The sequence below is a fragment of the Rhea americana genome, unplaced genomic scaffold, assembly GCF_003343005.1.
Source record: "Rhea americana isolate MKP2758 unplaced genomic scaffold, rheAme1 scaffold_190, whole genome shotgun sequence".
Classification (NCBI taxonomy): Eukaryota; Metazoa; Chordata; class Aves; order Rheiformes; family Rheidae; genus Rhea; species Rhea americana.
This window is the reverse complement of record NW_028186039.1, coordinates 536,532-551,829: the sequence shown is the minus strand read 5'-3', so window position 1 is coordinate 551,829 and position 15,298 is coordinate 536,532. Positions and strand designations below refer to the sequence as shown.

Sequence of the window (15,298 nt, the reverse complement as noted above, 5' to 3'; positions counted from 1 at the left end):
CCCGACGGGGCGGGAGGGAAGCGGCTGGAGCGAGATGGAGTAGCCGGGCGCTGCCTCATCCCTGCTGGCACGGTGGAGCCAAGGCTCCGGCCCGCTGCAGGGGCTCAGCCCTTTGGACAGGGAGGTGCATTGGCAAGGAAAACCCTGGTGGGTCTCTGCCGCCAGGCGCAACTCTGCTCTCCCCTTGGAGAGGATGGGGAGAGCCTTTTCCTGCGGCCCCTGTTGGGGAGCTCCTGGCTGGGAGAGGCAGGGATGGATCTTGAGTGAAGCTCTCTGTGGCTCTCTGCTATGACCTGAAGCCAGGATCTCTTCCCTATGCTGCCTGGCTTCACCAGGAGGGCAATGCTGCAAGAGTAGATTGTGCTTCCGTCCATGTCTTCACCTACACCTTGTTTTGTGAGAGCTGTTTTTGTCTGGAACATCTGCTTTTTCCGTGTCTTTCTACTGATGGTCGGAGCCAAGATCCTGATGCCTGTGTGATGCTCCAGAGATGTCCCAAGTGACCAGTGAGCAACTTCAGGCAAAAAAAAAAAAAAAAAAAAAAAAAAAAAAAAAAAAAAAAAAAAAAAAAAAAAAAAAAAAAAAAAAAAGCTGTAAAGAAGAAATGCTTTATTTAGCTCCTTTCCCTCAGAATTAAACCCAGAGGAACTTTGTGTCTTGTTTAGCCTGAGCTATGAAAACTTGAGGTTCCTTTGGCTTCCTGTGCTCAACTGCACGTCCATCTAGTATGAAATGTTATAAATGCAATAAAACAGTCAGGAAGGCTCTTAAACATGGATGTGTAGCAGAAAAAGGAGGCAGGAGCAGCTTTCTTTGGAGTGGAACATCCCTACATATCAACAACCACTGCTGCTTACCAAAGATGGTTGGTTTTTTCATCACTAACATTTTTTCCTCTCACCACTGGCAGGCTCTGTGTTGCCGATAGGAGGAGTTTATGGTCACCTCCCTCTCAGACACGTTAGGGTCAGATTCCCACTCTGGGCTGAGCCCCTTAATTCTTCTGGGAAAATAACAAATCCAGCCCAGGCTCTATTATGCTGCTGGCCAAAGGCCAGCAGATTTTCCTCCACATCCTTACTTGATATCCTGTCACAAGATGCCTCTCAGGGCCTCAAAAGGATAGCTGGTGGCAGGTCGTTTATTTGCCAACAGTATTTGTGTGCAGCATTGCTCCTGGGCTGTACTGTCTTCTTGTGGTGGCCCCAGGAGTTCTGCTTGAGAATGTTTTGTGTGTACCATGTGGGCATGGAAAGATCCTTTTCTTCCAAGCCCAGTGGGCAGGAACTGGCCCAGAATCCATATGCTGTGCTGACTCCTTGAACCTTCAGGCCTGTCATCAGAGCCCACTCAGCTGTGCTCTGGGCCTGACTGGCCTCCTAGTATCCTAGTGGGAGGACAGAAGGGGAGGAAAGGGATGAGTTCTCTTACCTGGAGGGCCCTGGTAAGGCTGGCTGTGATGTGATGGGAAAGCTGGCACTATTATACAGAACCTGATGAGTTTCTGTATGTTTGAGGATGTGGAATAGCTTAGGACATCTTGCAGCTGCTCACTGGCTCTTCAAAGGTGCAGGTTGGCTGGATCAGTAACAAACCACTCCTGCACCTTCATCCAACTGTTTGTTTATCGTCCACTTCATTGTATGGTTCTCAGTTCTGCCAAGTGGTTCTGGCAGCTGGGACACGTTGGCTTAGCAGAATTACTCTTCATTACCTTAACACTGTTGGAGAGCCGCAGAAACCTTCTGCAGTTCCTCCTGCTCCCTAGGAGGTAATGGAGCCATTTCTAGGCTTACTGGGCTAGGGGAGAGGAGATGAATATGGAGGCAGAGAGCCTCTCCCAAGCTCCAGCTATATCCTGCAATGCTCTTCCCCAGCTGTGGTGCAGCCCAGGAAACCTCTGCTTCCTGTCAAGTCACTGCAGAGATGTTGTCACTGGCTCTTAAACACTGTGCTTAAAGCTTGACGGTTCCTATCCACATGCGAAACCCACTCACTGACTTCAGTTCTGGTGACCCTGGTACGTATATGGAGACAGCTCAAGGCTCAGGTTCTGCTTTTCTTTAGTCTCCAATCTCCGTTTTTTGCATCTGTCTCTACTCTGTAATGAGGCCAGAACAGGACGGTACAGTAGCCCATCTTTGTTCCTGCAGTGCCAAGCAGTGTGGGTTGTTCCTCCAGCAGCTCTTGGTGCCTCTGGCTGGTGGCATGGCTAGCCCCGGCACTGGCTCCCCTAGACAGCTCTGCGGCAAGGATGTAGCTGAGCAGTGCCACATGCCAAGGTTAGCTGGTTTTGTGAGCAGAGATACACTGGAGAAAATGGACATTTTAAGAACAGATTGGGCAAGGAATAAAGGCTGCTCACTGCTCACTCCTCCAACATTTGACAGCTAGAAGCTGCTGGGAAAACAAGATGTATCTCTTCTGCTGCCTCTGGGGATAGCATACCTGCTGTGACCCTCATGGGCAGCCGTGGTTCTGGGAGAGGTGCCTTGCAGTCAGCATGGCTTTACAGGGGGAAGGGAAGCACTGTGTGTGCCGTTACCCTGTGACCTCCCATGCCAGTGCGGGACACTTCAAAGCATCACCCAAGCTGGCCCTCATGCCACACTGGGAAAGGGGCTGTGTACTGCTGCCTGCACTGGACTACCCTGCTTGCACTGCCATCATGCACTGGGGTGTGACTGGCCCCATGCTACAGAGACCTAGAGCTCACCCTGCAGGAAATGCACCTATGTTCTGGGTTGATGGTACTAGCAGCCAATTTAGGAAAGAGACTTTGGGCATAGATTTAATCACAGTCTCTCAAAGTTTATCTGACATGGATGGCAGGGATGTCCTCTGGGACAGTCCAGACTGGGAATCACCCTTTCCTCAGCCTATGAAGCTAGGCCAAAAGCATCCAGCAGATACACATCATGTGTTTGGCTTCGGGAGTCTCATGGCGGAGAGGCACTCTGCAGTGCAGAAGGGTTCTCAAGCTCTTGGGATGTGCTTGGGACCATGTGTGAGCCCAATGCAAAGCTGAAGTCCTGTCAGCATTTCTAGAAATGACTACTGTAGTTGCAAACCCAGCCTTGGAGAAGCCATGCTGGAGAAACTGGGTCCTTTGGGTTCCCTTTGGTGGCATGTTCCAGGTGATTAATGACTTATGAATACCATGGCCCATGTCCAAGGGTTCTGCAGAATATGTTCGACAGTACACCTGCCTCTCCACACCAGGGATAATTCTGATGCCACTTCCTTTCTTCTGTGCTCCTTGCTGCCCACAGAGGTACTGAATGCAACTCAAGAGCATGGCTTGTGATCACTTCATCTGGCCCAATTGTAGCAGAGATGCCCTCAAAGCTGTATCCATGCTGCAACTTTGCCCATTTGCTATCCTTGCAGTTTTGCTTTGGATGGAGCAGGCAAGAGCTCCCCAGCCTGAGGTGAGCTCATTACCCATGCTATCCAAACCTGCCCTGGGCCTTGAAATGGCAGTATACTTTCACTATCAACATGAAGCAGGGCCTGGGCCACTTGCCTCAGGCCACTTGAGGCTACTAATACTCAGGAAATAAAAGGGTAGCTTTTCTGAAAGATCTCTTTTACAAAAAGCTGTGTTTGGGTCCAACCTCAGAGATTTTCTTTCTTTCTGCAATGACTGTAGGAGGAATGACTCAGGAGCAGGACACTTTGTAGGAACACCTCAGGCCCTGGGAACAGGGATAGCACAGTACAGGACGGGAAGGGGATATGTTGGGAGTGATGGGAGCAAAGGGCATATTGCTCCTCCCCATGTGACTGCGTATGGGCACATGTGGAGGTTTAAGTGCAGCTTGATGGCACATACCCCCACGAAACATGACTGCCTTTAGCCTTGCATGGTCTCTGGCCAGGTCTGTCACAACAGTAGCTGCCAGAGGTGTGGACTTGTTTTTCTTGGTAATATGTTAACTCTAATGTTGAGGACCTAACTTGTTCTCTGTAACCATTAGCCTTGTTTTCTTGTATTTCTGCTGTTCCCATATCTCTCTTTCCTCTGCCCCACTTGTATTTGGGTAGACAGCATTGTGTTTGCACCATCCGTGACACAGCATGGTCTCCAGGTTTCCAGTCAAGGAAATAAGGATGGCCCACAACAGAACGAGTGCTGCTCCACCTCGGAAGAAGAACCTGGTATGATACAGAGGCTGGCTTGGTACTGCTCAGCAATGGTCTGCTGGCAAATAGCTTACCTGCTGGGCTAGTTGAGATTTAACCCTCTGCTAACGTTGCCTGTCACTGTTTTCTGAGGGGATCCTGGATGGGAGCAGCCATTGGGAGAGGGCTTTTACCTAGTTTTGATAGGAGCAGGATCAATCTTCATGGGTTTTGTTCTTGCTGATGGGAAGTCAAAGGTTCTGAGGCATCATCAATTAGCTCAGCCTGCTTGAGACCATCCTGGCGTGACCTGACCGGGCACTGCCTGAAATGGTAAGGCTCTCAGGTGTGTTGTGTCCTGTGGCCAGATCCCAGAGCTGCATGGACCGCTTTCAGCAGGGCTTGAAGACCAAAGGAGAGTGGTTGTCAAGCCCTTTTGCACGGCATGGATCGCCTGTCTCAAATCAAGCCTGACTGCAAACCACTTGCCTCTTGAAACAGGGATGGCTGATGTCCCGTTTCCCTGCACCAACCCGAAAAAGTGTCTTTACATATCCCAGTGAGCCCCAAGGGATTCTGCTGAAAGCAGAAGTAAAACAGTTAGGACATGACCGAGCCAGGCTGGCTCTTGGAACCAAACATCTTTCCAGGGATTTTTTGAATCAAACAACAAAACCATGTGCTGTCAAAATTACGCCTAATCCACCTAACAAGAACCATCTCTCTGGGAGAGTGTGCCAAGTAACTCTTGTTCTCTCTGGTCACAGCCAGGGCAGGATAAATATTTGGATAATATTAGTTCATGTGGTGAGAGCAAAACTCCTGCTTATTTCTCTTGTTTTCTGCTAATAATTCTAATAATTCTGTGTGTTTTGAAAGCTCAGTGCTGGCCTGATCTGCAGCCCAGTGTGATGGCGGGCAGCAGAGCTTTTGTTGCTGGCTCTGACCAGGCACATCAAAGTTGGAGTGAATCATGCTATTCAGATGAATTTCCTCTTGTGGACTGATACCTGTGCCGTTGTCTGGACCCCTGATTATTGTTGGGGGAGGAGGGTCGTGTGCTGGTATTTGACAGAACACACAGAAAGGTGCTGTCCTGCTGCAAAGAACTTTACAGACCAGACATGGTAGTGGAATGAGCAGGCAAGGGGCAGGCCGAGAAGGGTGAGATCACCTGCGAACGCTAGCCATGGGCATGTCTTTTTGGTTTTGCTGTTTTCCTCAGCTGGCTGGTCCTCATGCACCTCTTTCCTTGTGGGCACTGTTCCACGTACTATGTACCATGGATGATACCTGGTGGGTCCCAGCCAAGGGGTCTCAGGGAGCTGCAAGAAGAGGAGATGATGCTGGGGCGGGTGGGCTGCGGGTAGCGTGGGCTTCATGCCAATGCCTGCAGCTGCTGGAGGTCTTGGGGAACGAAGAGGAGCTGTCTCCCGTGGAACCCTGAGCTCATCCGCTGCAGACAAAGGGCACAGCTTTGGCTCAACTGAGTACTTCCAGGTTCTCCCTGTGTGGGCTGCAGTGGAGTTAAGCAGCACTGCTCATGCCAGTCGGGATGGGAACAAGCATTGGGGTAGGGGCTGCTAGCAGGCTGTGGCACATCCTACAGCCAAATCTGAATCTCTGAGCTACAGCTGGGCACTGTGGGGGAAGAGAGGTGCCTGAAAGCCCTGCTGACACAATAGCTAGGGATTTTGTACTTTCCACAGGTCGTGTCCAGCCTCCTTGGGTTGTCCTTCCAGCACAGCCCAGCTAGGGGAGCCTGGGAACCGTGGCAGAGTCGGGAAGCATGCGGGTGGCCACTCAGTTCCCACCTTTGCAGCCTCATTGAAAGAGTAATAGGAGGCAGGAGGTGAAGAAAGAAAGGGAGCTGGAGAAAAGATAGAATGAGGCAAGGACAAGAAAAGAAAGAGGCTATGGACTGGGGAAGGCAGGAGCTGGGTGGGTGCACAAGAAGGGTGCTGCAGGCGGGCAGTGAGAGGAGTGCTGACTGCTTGCTCTGCCCTAGGCTGAACATGGCCTTGCCAGCACTGGTGTCCCGGCTGGATGGGATGTTCCCGAAGACCCTGTAGTCCCCGTGGTATGTCAGCATTAAGGGTGCAGCTGTAAAGCATTTTCTGGAGCAGCATGCGCAGGGTGGCCAGGGCAGCCAGATACAGGGTATGATCATATCCTGCTCTTCCACCCAAGAAAGAACATTCAGAGTCCATTAATTTAACATAGCTTCCCTCAGGGAAGCCTGCTGTCCCATGCAGAAGGCCCATACTCCCTGCCCTAGATGGGGAAACTGAGGCACAGGGGTGCACGTCCGGGAGAAATGAGGGCATTTGAAACATGAGGGCTCTGAACAGCATCTCTATCTTGGCCTTACCTGACCTCAGATTTTCTCTCTGGGCCATGGGGAGCTGGCAGCAGACACGGTCCTAGGGGAGAGCTGAGAAACACCCCTTTGCCAAGCCTGTCTTTACTGGTGCCTTGTTGAATTAAAGTTGTCAGCTTATCTCCAGAGGCTTGACTAGAAGGGTGTTGAGCACCTTCTTCCCAGGTGACCTCAGTGGTAGCCATGGGTGCATAGCACCACCTAAAAATAAAGTTTGGACCCCCAGCACCTTTGGTATAGACTGTTTTAAATACTTCTCATGTCCATTGGCCATGCTTAGCTGCACCCCCTGGCTGGGCTGTGGTAACTGCATGGGCCTGAGCATGCTGCAGTGAGGAGGAAGACGTCTTTCCCTTGCCGCAACTGTGCCTTGCTTCCTCCTCTTTGCAAAGAGGAAACCTGCTTTGAAAAATGGGTTTCTGCCCTGCGTTGCTGGGCTGTGCATGGCTACTCTTGCTTTAGTTGCCAGGTGCATGTGCAGGAAGTGGGTCCGAGTGGCACCCCGAGAAGCCCTCCTCTGCCCTGGTGCCTTGGAGCATGGAGATCCTTGGTCCTTGTCCTTGCTAGGTGCTTGGACACAGCATGTCCCTGCTTTGGGGGAGGGCAAGATGGGAGAAACCCCGCAGGAGTCAAAGGTCTCTCACCCTGGGGCTGTGGTGACTGATGGGTTTATGCCTTGCCCACATGCCCGTCTTGGCTGCTCTTAGTGGCATGGTGCTGTTCCCGGTGGGGCACATACTGCGCAGGTTGAGAGTCCATCATGTGCTGTCCTCAGGAGAAGTTGGGGCTCAGCCGTAGGCTTGCAGTACGTGTCCCTGGCACTGCTGAAAGTCGCTAAGCAGGCAGAGGACTCGTAGCAGGGCACATGAGGACCCCAAGCTACCTTTCTCTTTAGCAGATTCCCTCCTGGTTCCTTACAGGTGTCCTTGCACACCTGCACTTTGGGCAGTGGCAGGGGTTGGTATCTGTGCTGCGGCCAGCCCGCCGCAGCGTGGTAATGCCCTGAATTGCCCTGAGCCTTAAAGCTGTGTTTTGCAGTACCCCATGGCCCGTCACCCAGCTCCTGCAGAGTGCTGCAGTATGACGACCAAGGCTGGCCACCCGCTGGTGCTCCGGACCTCTCAGATCCACAAGGGCAGAGGAGCTCACTACTAACTCCTTCTTTGCCTTTCCAGGCTGTCACCTCCTGTGAGTTTAGTTACCTGCAAAAAGAGCATCAGTTCTCTGCACCCAGTGTTCCCTACTTTGCTCAGCAGCTCTCCTCCACCGACCAGTGCTGAGCAGCCTCTTTCTTCCTAAAAGCTGTGTGGTTCAGGCCTTTGGGAGCTGCTGCTCTAAAGCAACCCCCAAAGCTGTGGAATTGGTATAAAAGCGCTGCCCAGTGACCTGGCCCCAGCGCAAAGAGCGGCTTGGCTTTGAGGTTTTCCAAAAGTTGCCTGCCCTCCCTTTTCCCTCCACCCCCACCCCCCACCCTGGGCCTCTGAAAGCCTGTCCCGTGCATCTCCCAGTGTGTGGAGTGCACTGATTGCAGGGCCAAAGCCAACTCCTCCATGCACCGATTGCAGGGCTAAAGCCAACTGCCAGCGTAAGACCCTGGCAGGGGGAGAGCTCTGGCCCTGGTAGGGTGCACGCTGGCTTCCTGGATGGGCGGCCTTTGGCCTGACTTGCTGGGCAGGGACCCAGAGAAGCGGGCCGTGGTGGGAGGGATGGAGAGCTGGAGAGGCTCCGGCTGCCTAAACAAAGAGGGGGAAGGGAAGGCAGTGGTATGTGAGGAATGTGCCCAGAGCAGATAACCCTCTTCCTGCTGGGTGCTGGGCGCTGAGAAGCAGCCACTGGTGAGCCTCCCTTTGTGTGTGCCAGCAGGGTGAGGAAAGCAGATAATGGCGGCAGGCAGGCCAGAGCTGCTGGTGGACCGTGGGCCTCTGCAGGGAGAGCCCCAGGGGCTGCTTGTGTGCAGCAAGATGGAGGGATGCATGCCGTGATGCAGGACCCGGAGATGCTCTTCTAGGAAAGGCTTAGGGCGTTCTGAATGCAGGCGAGTTGCCCAAAGTCCGTGTTGTGTCAGCAGATGTCGAATCTGGCCCCTTGCACATGCAAGGCGGGAGTAAATTCTTATGCCCCAAATGCCAAGATGGCATCTCATCCCGCCCAGAAGACTGATCCTGGTGGGGGAGCCATGGGGTGCTGTGCTTGGTGTCTCTCCCTGTTCATGGGGTACAAGGGGAAAGGCCTGCAAAGCAGGTTTGAGGGTGCAGACAGGGTGCTCTCCTCACTCCCCTGGCCCCAGCTTTTGCTGCAGTAGTACCTGATGCTACAAGTCAGTGAGGGAAACAGCAGTGCAAGTCCTGGCACTAGGTAGGGTCCTGCATCTGCAGGGCACCAGCAAGACATACCCGTCAAGAAAGCCCTTTCACTAACCATGCTCAGAGCAAACAGGACCAGCCTTTGGGCTGTCTGCCATGAGGGCTCTTGCCGTTGCTGGGACACTGTGCGTGTGAGACCTGCATGCTCCTCTGTGGGAGCTAAGTATCAGGTGTCTCAAGGTGCCCCTGCATAGCCATAAAGAGCAGGAGGCTGTGAGGACTGGAGCTGGGTCTTCAGATTCCTTTCAATTCTCTTCAAGGGAAACAAAGCCCGTGGGAGCAGTGATGTCTTTTCGGAAGTCTTGTGTGCATATCCAAGGAGTATGTGACGTACTAGCCTTAGCCTTGTGTCCTAGCCTATCCCCTGTCTTACATTATGACCAAATTATCTTACTAATGCCAAAGTATTTGTCAGCCAGGGAAGTTGAGGCATGGGACTGGTAGGCGGCTGTTTGCACATCCAGAAAGGGGATCCGGCAGTCTTGACTCCTTGTTCTGCCCTTGTCCACCTGGTGCCCTGCTTCAGTCCCCCTGGCTCTGCCTTCCTTCCCTTCTAACCCTCCTGGCTGCTTTCTATGTCCTGCTCACAGGTACCGAACCAGCTTCCAAGATGTCGAGCAAGCGTGCCAAAGCTAAGACCACCAAGAAGCGCCCTCAGCGCGCCACCTCCAATGTCTTTGCTATGTTCGACCAGTCACAGATCCAGGAGTTCAAGGAAGCCTTCAACATGATTGACCAGAACCGTGATGGATTCATTGACAAAGAGGATCTGCATGACATGCTGGCTTCCCTAGGTGAGGAAACCTTTCTCCTGGCCCTTTGTGAAACAGTCAGTCCCTGTGCATGAAAGAGCTCTGTCCTTACGCCTCTTCTGCATGGAGAGAGAGCTGCCTGGGTGCACTAGTGCCTTGCATGACAGGGAGTTACTGTCACCCTCCTGCAGCATGTCTGCATTGAAAACTCATTCTAGTAGGATTGGATTGATGCAAAGACCTTCTGCTTTGGGCCATTTTGATGCAGGCTGTGAAGACTGTGGAACCATCTCTGCTGGCTCTGGTAGACCTTTGAAAGCATGTTTGTGGGAATGTCTAAGGACAGCAGCCTGGTTTGTTGGCTAAGTGGAGGGGATGCTGCCCACATCAGCTCCCAGCAGCAGATGCCCTGGCAGAGTGGCAGGAGGGTGGCAGGGATCAGCATCCTCGTCAGCCCCTGCAGCCTGTATCAGCCCTTATCAAGCCATTCTGCCAGAGACAGTCTGCATGGCAATGTCCTGTCTGCAACAGAATACCTGCCCAGCAGGGGTCTTATTGGTGTGCAGAGACTTCCGCCTAGCTCTGCTGTCCCAAATCTTTTCATCTCTATCTATAACGGCACTTTGAGGAGGGCATGGGGTCCAACTGGCCAGGCATAAGGTTTGCGTCAGTGCAGACAGGGAGCTGCAGCAGACCAGTGTTGTCAGATGGATCCCCATCAGAATTGGGATAACTCTGGACACAGACAGAGCCCAAGGATCCAGGCAAAAGCTTTGGGAAAGCACAGGTTTCCAAATGGCATTCTTGGCTAGGTCTGCCCAATCTTATTCAATAGGTCGCCCAGCACAAAGGCTCTCTGTGGATAGGTGAAAAGCCTGATACCTTGGCCTGTTGAGACTTGCATATCTTGCGCCTCCCTCCCCACCCAGAGCCCCTTCTTCTTAGCTGCAGGCCATGGCTCACTTTTCCCTCTCCTGTTCCCCGTGCAACCGCTGTGGCTCTTTGGGAGGTCTGTCAATTATTGACCTGGCAACCAAACCTGTTCTGAAGGCCCTCTCCACCCAGGAGGGAATCTCCTCCCCATAAACTAAAGCTCTCAGAGAAGAGAGGGGCTGGGCATTGAAGGAGACGTGTATGTCAAGGCTGTGCTCGGCGGAGGAGGTTAAACTGTCCCTATTGCATTCATGGTAGGAGCAGTTTGGGATATGAGCAACATGAGATTCATATTGGGACAGTGCTGTCTCTCTCTTTGGGTGAATGCTAGGTGTCAGCTATCAAGGAAATGTGAAAAAAACTACACATTTTTAGTCCTTGGTAAGCACCAGATGAATTCCTGCATCTCCCTCAAGGTTGGGCCTGCCAGTGCTAGGAAACCATCTGGTTCCTGTTCGCCTCCAGCACAGAATAATGTAGTGAGGGGCCAGGGCAGCCACAGGACAGGCCACAGGGAGAGGTGGTAGGGCTGGCCCCTGGAGAAACTCCATTTCCTTGTTTCTGGGGTGAGTGAACCCCACACAATTATTTTAAAATTCCCCATTTCCCCATAAAATTTTAAAATTATTTTAATATTCTTAATATTTTAAATATTTTAAAAATATTTTAAATATTTTAAAATTCCCCATAAGAGTACTATTGGCAGGTACTACTCTTAATTCCCACCTAACAGGGGACAGGAAGGCACTAAAAACAAGGCTGCAAAATTTGGTGAGATTTATCTTTTGGGGAGCTGGGCCTAAGTGGTTTGGAAACTTTGGCCGTGTTGTTTTCCTGGGAAAGGGAGCCTGCTGCACTGTGCAAAGTTGAAAACAGAACTGCAGGTATTTGAGGGGGGAGGATCACTTGCTTATTCTCTCTCAGCCCAAACTAGAATGGGATGGATAGAGGAGGAAACATTTGGGGACCATCAGGTGTATCCTGAGTGCGCCCTGAGGTGGATGTGGTCAAGTTTAGATACAGTTCAGGCAGGTTATGCCTCAGAATGGAAGGGTCCATGGCGGTCTCCCATTGCTGAATTTCTTCCTGAAAGCAGAGGCGTGAGGCTGGCTGCTGTCCCAATGGGTCTTGGCACCTGGCAAGTAGGATGGGTGCTCCCAAGGAAGGGAGTAAGGGCAAAGTACCTACACCTGCTGTTTGTGTCCGGCAGGGAAGAACCCCACTGACGAGTACCTGGAGGGCATGATGAGTGAGGCGCCGGGACCCATTAACTTCACCATGTTCCTCACCATGTTTGGGGAGAAGCTGAATGGTACTGACCCAGAAGATGTCATCCGCAACGCCTTTGCCTGCTTTGATGAGGATGCGACAGGTATGGGCAATGCCATCCCAACTCCATGATGGGTAGTGGTGCCTACCTGGGGACTCTCTTGCACATAGAGGGGTGGCTGAGCCAGCCAGGACAAAGGCTGGGGGTTTGACCAGTGTGCGCCACCAGGCAAACACTTGGGAGGAGCCCACAAGCACAGCAGCTTCTGAGCAGGCTGCTGGCTCTCTCTGTTTCCTCCTCATGTCACACGTCTGTGTGATGAAGGCCCTGTGCATGGGGAGTATGCACAAGGTTTGGGGTAGTGGAATAACAGGGTGGGGGTGCAAGGAGCATGTAGGAGGGATAAGGAGGCCCTCTGCCCAGCCCTCACACCATGTCCTGCTTAGCCACTGCTCTCCCATGCCCTGCATACACTCCACCTCCTCCTCCATCCCCACAGGCTTCATTCATGAGGACCATCTGCGTGAGCTGCTGACCACCATGGGAGACAGGTTCACAGATGAGGAGGTGGATGAGATGTACCGGGAGGCTCCCATTGACAAGAAGGGCAACTTCAACTACGTGGAGTTCACCCGCATCTTGAAGCATGGGGCCAAGGACAAAGATGATTAGCACCTAGAGCTGCTACACTGCCTCTGCCTCCTCCTGCACACACTTCCTGCCCCCATGGAGTCCCTCCATTCCCCTTGCTGTTTAGGCCCACAGCAGTTTCACTCCATCAGAAATATCTTCCTTCTCTGGGTTACACTTAGGTTGGCACGTGACCCTGCAGCCTTTCTAGAGTGCTTCCATCACTATCCCCCTGTGTGCCCATCCATCAGTCCTAGACCTCCTCTCCCATCTCTCTCCCACCTCCTAGCCCCAAAGACTGTGCAGTGTCTTGGTGCCCATGCCAAGGCCTTTCCAGGGCTGTCTTCTCCATATCCAGATATTGTAAAAGACACATTCTCTTCCTGATGTGTCTGTCTGACAGAGGAGAGAAGGTTTGCCTTTCCTTCTGGCCTCTGTCCAGGAAGAACAATCAGGTCATCGTCTACCATCTCCTTTAACAAATATTGCTTGAGGATCCCACATGGGTAATTTGATTTCTGAGGCAATGGAGTGCTGTGCACTCATCTGCCCTACTGTCCGGAAACCTGGCCATGTGCCTGTCTCACGTACAGGCTTGCAGGGGAGTGCCTCAACATCACAGCTTCTCCCTTGTGCTGTGTCCCAGGTGGTCCTTACCTGAAGGACCTTGCCACAGGTGCTCTTCACAACCTGCTGGAAACCCCCCTTTTTCACAGCCCCCAGCTCTGCTGCACAGCCCCACTTTGCATTTGGATGGCATCTTTCAGCAGAGGTGAGCCCAGTGTGCTGACTCCTTGGCATCCACAGCCTACCCTGCCATGCTGGCTACTGTGCCAGGTCTGTGGGTGGGGGTGTGTGGACAGGAGAAGGATGGAAGGATTTTTCCTTTCTGTCTGCCCTGATCCACTGCTGTCTCACTGTTTCCTGTGACAGTATCTCCCTGCCATGCTTCAGCTACCATGTCCCTTGGCCTCAAAGTGGATGGGATCCAGCAGCACACATCACAGGCCCATCATGAGGCACAGGTGGCAATGCCAGGGGAAGTGTGCTGGATTGTCTTGCTTTCCTTGTGCTTCTCAGCCCCAGGACTTCCACTCAGGTTTGGACCCTACCAAGCAGCCATTTGCTCCCTGGAAGCAACTTTGTAGTCTAGTAGTCACTGTTCCAGCTGAGTAAGTGGGAGGTCTGTTTCCCAGGCATAGAGCTGGTATGGGAAGGAGCATCCCAGGTGAGTGCTAGCCTGTTGGGATTTTGGCTGGCTTAAACCAGTGCAATCCCAGTCTTGAGGGACACAACATAGAAAGGCTCTTGCCTTTCCTCCCACTCTCTTCCTTTATGAAAGGGAAAAAAGAACACTTTGTTTCCTCTTCTATGGTTGTTTTATGGCTTGAGAGCCTGTGATTTAAGGGATTCAGAAAGCTGAAGCCACATACAAAGTCTGATGGATGTAATACAAAGGCATGTTGTGTATGGCTCCCTCATTTCAGCGCTGCCGTGGTGCTGTGCTGCACTGCTGATGTGTGCTGGTGGGTTGGGGGCTTGAAGCCCTGCTCTCTCTGAGTGTCATGATATCCTCCATCTCCTCCTACACGAGTTCTCCCTGACTGCCTGCCTTTACAAGGTAGGATCTCTTCTGGCAGGGTGAATGCCGGCTCTTCCCATCAGGGCAGCCTGTTTTGAAGCCAAATCCCTCCCAGTCTCCACCAAGGCCCTCTGCCTATATAATGTCTCTCGCAGCTTAGACATCATTCTCAGACTTTGCTGATGGAAGAAGGCTTGCTCTGCCATCCCCCACTTTGGAACATGCAGAGAGATACTTTGAAATACAAGAAAGTCATTTGACAAGGTGTCAGCTGACATCCCTCGCTCTTGGTTTCAGAGTTGCTAAAGACTTGGCATTAGGTCAACACGGGCCCTGCAGACAGTGATGTGATGGAGATGTCGTGAGAAAAGCCTGGAAACTAGGTACCTATGAAGTAGCTGGCCCAGATTCTTACCTCTTGTGATTAGAAGCAGCTCGTACATGTCAAATGGTGGTACTTGGGTCCCCTGAGCCCTGGGGGAGCCCAGGGAGCTGGGCTGAGACTCCCAGAATCACCTGGTTTGGGGTCCCAGAAGTTCAGACACTCTTCTTGTGTGGTCCTGAACTTGCAGTGCTGTGAGAAAGAGGCAAGGCGTGGCATAGCAGAAATGGGGAGATGGGGCAATGCAAACATGGAGGAGGCAAAGTTCATTTAGCACCACCTGGAACAGGTTAACCTTGTTGGTCAGCACAGCAGATAGGCTTTTGCAGCACAGCTGCCCTTCCATGAGAGGCCACTTCGTAGCTTGTAAGTGCTCAATGAGCTATTTTGCCTCCTGTGCAGCAAGAGGTGGTTGCAGGAGGACCACAGCCCTGGTGGAGCCTGGGTCTTGCATCACACATCATCCCTTGCCAGTCATCTCCACTTCTCCAGGCCTGGCACAACACAGAGTGAGTGGACAAGAGGGAGGTACAGCCCCCAGTAACTCATCCCTGGGGTTGTTATCCTTCAATGGACAAATGGTATTTTGTACCTATAGGTCTTTACAGCGTGTCCCTGGTCCATCCCCTTTGGCTAACCTGACCTGACACTTCTATAATGATAGAAATACTGTGGATGTATGCAAGGAGGTTCCAGGTGATGGTTGTGCCTCTCCTCCCCGTAAATGCCCACCAGCATGTCACATATTCTCATAGTCACTGCCAATACTCCCATTAAAAGTCATGCTGTATCTGTCCCTGCAGATCTCCTGGGCTGCCAAGCTATTTGGGCAGTGTGTTCCCTGCACTGCTAGCCCCTCCTCTGCTGTCAGCTTCGTTGTG

At 52.3% G+C, this 15,298-nt stretch overlaps 1 protein-coding gene across 1 annotated transcript; it reads left to right on the top strand.

Annotated features, from left to right (window-relative positions):
* The first annotated feature begins 1,875 nt into the window (after nt 1–1,875).
* On the top strand, nt 1,876–13,910 carry MYL9 (myosin light chain 9). The gene is made up of 4 exons (XM_085302608.1): nt 1,876–2,020; nt 9,459–9,662; nt 11,764–11,925; nt 12,323–13,910. Exons 1-4 carry the CDS (start codon nt 1,981–1,983, stop codon nt 12,493–12,495), a joined length of 579 nt encoding a protein of 192 aa, XP_085158734.1. The 5' UTR covers nt 1,876–1,980; the 3' UTR covers nt 12,496–13,910.
* Nucleotides 13,911–15,298: the final 1,388 nt, after the last annotated feature.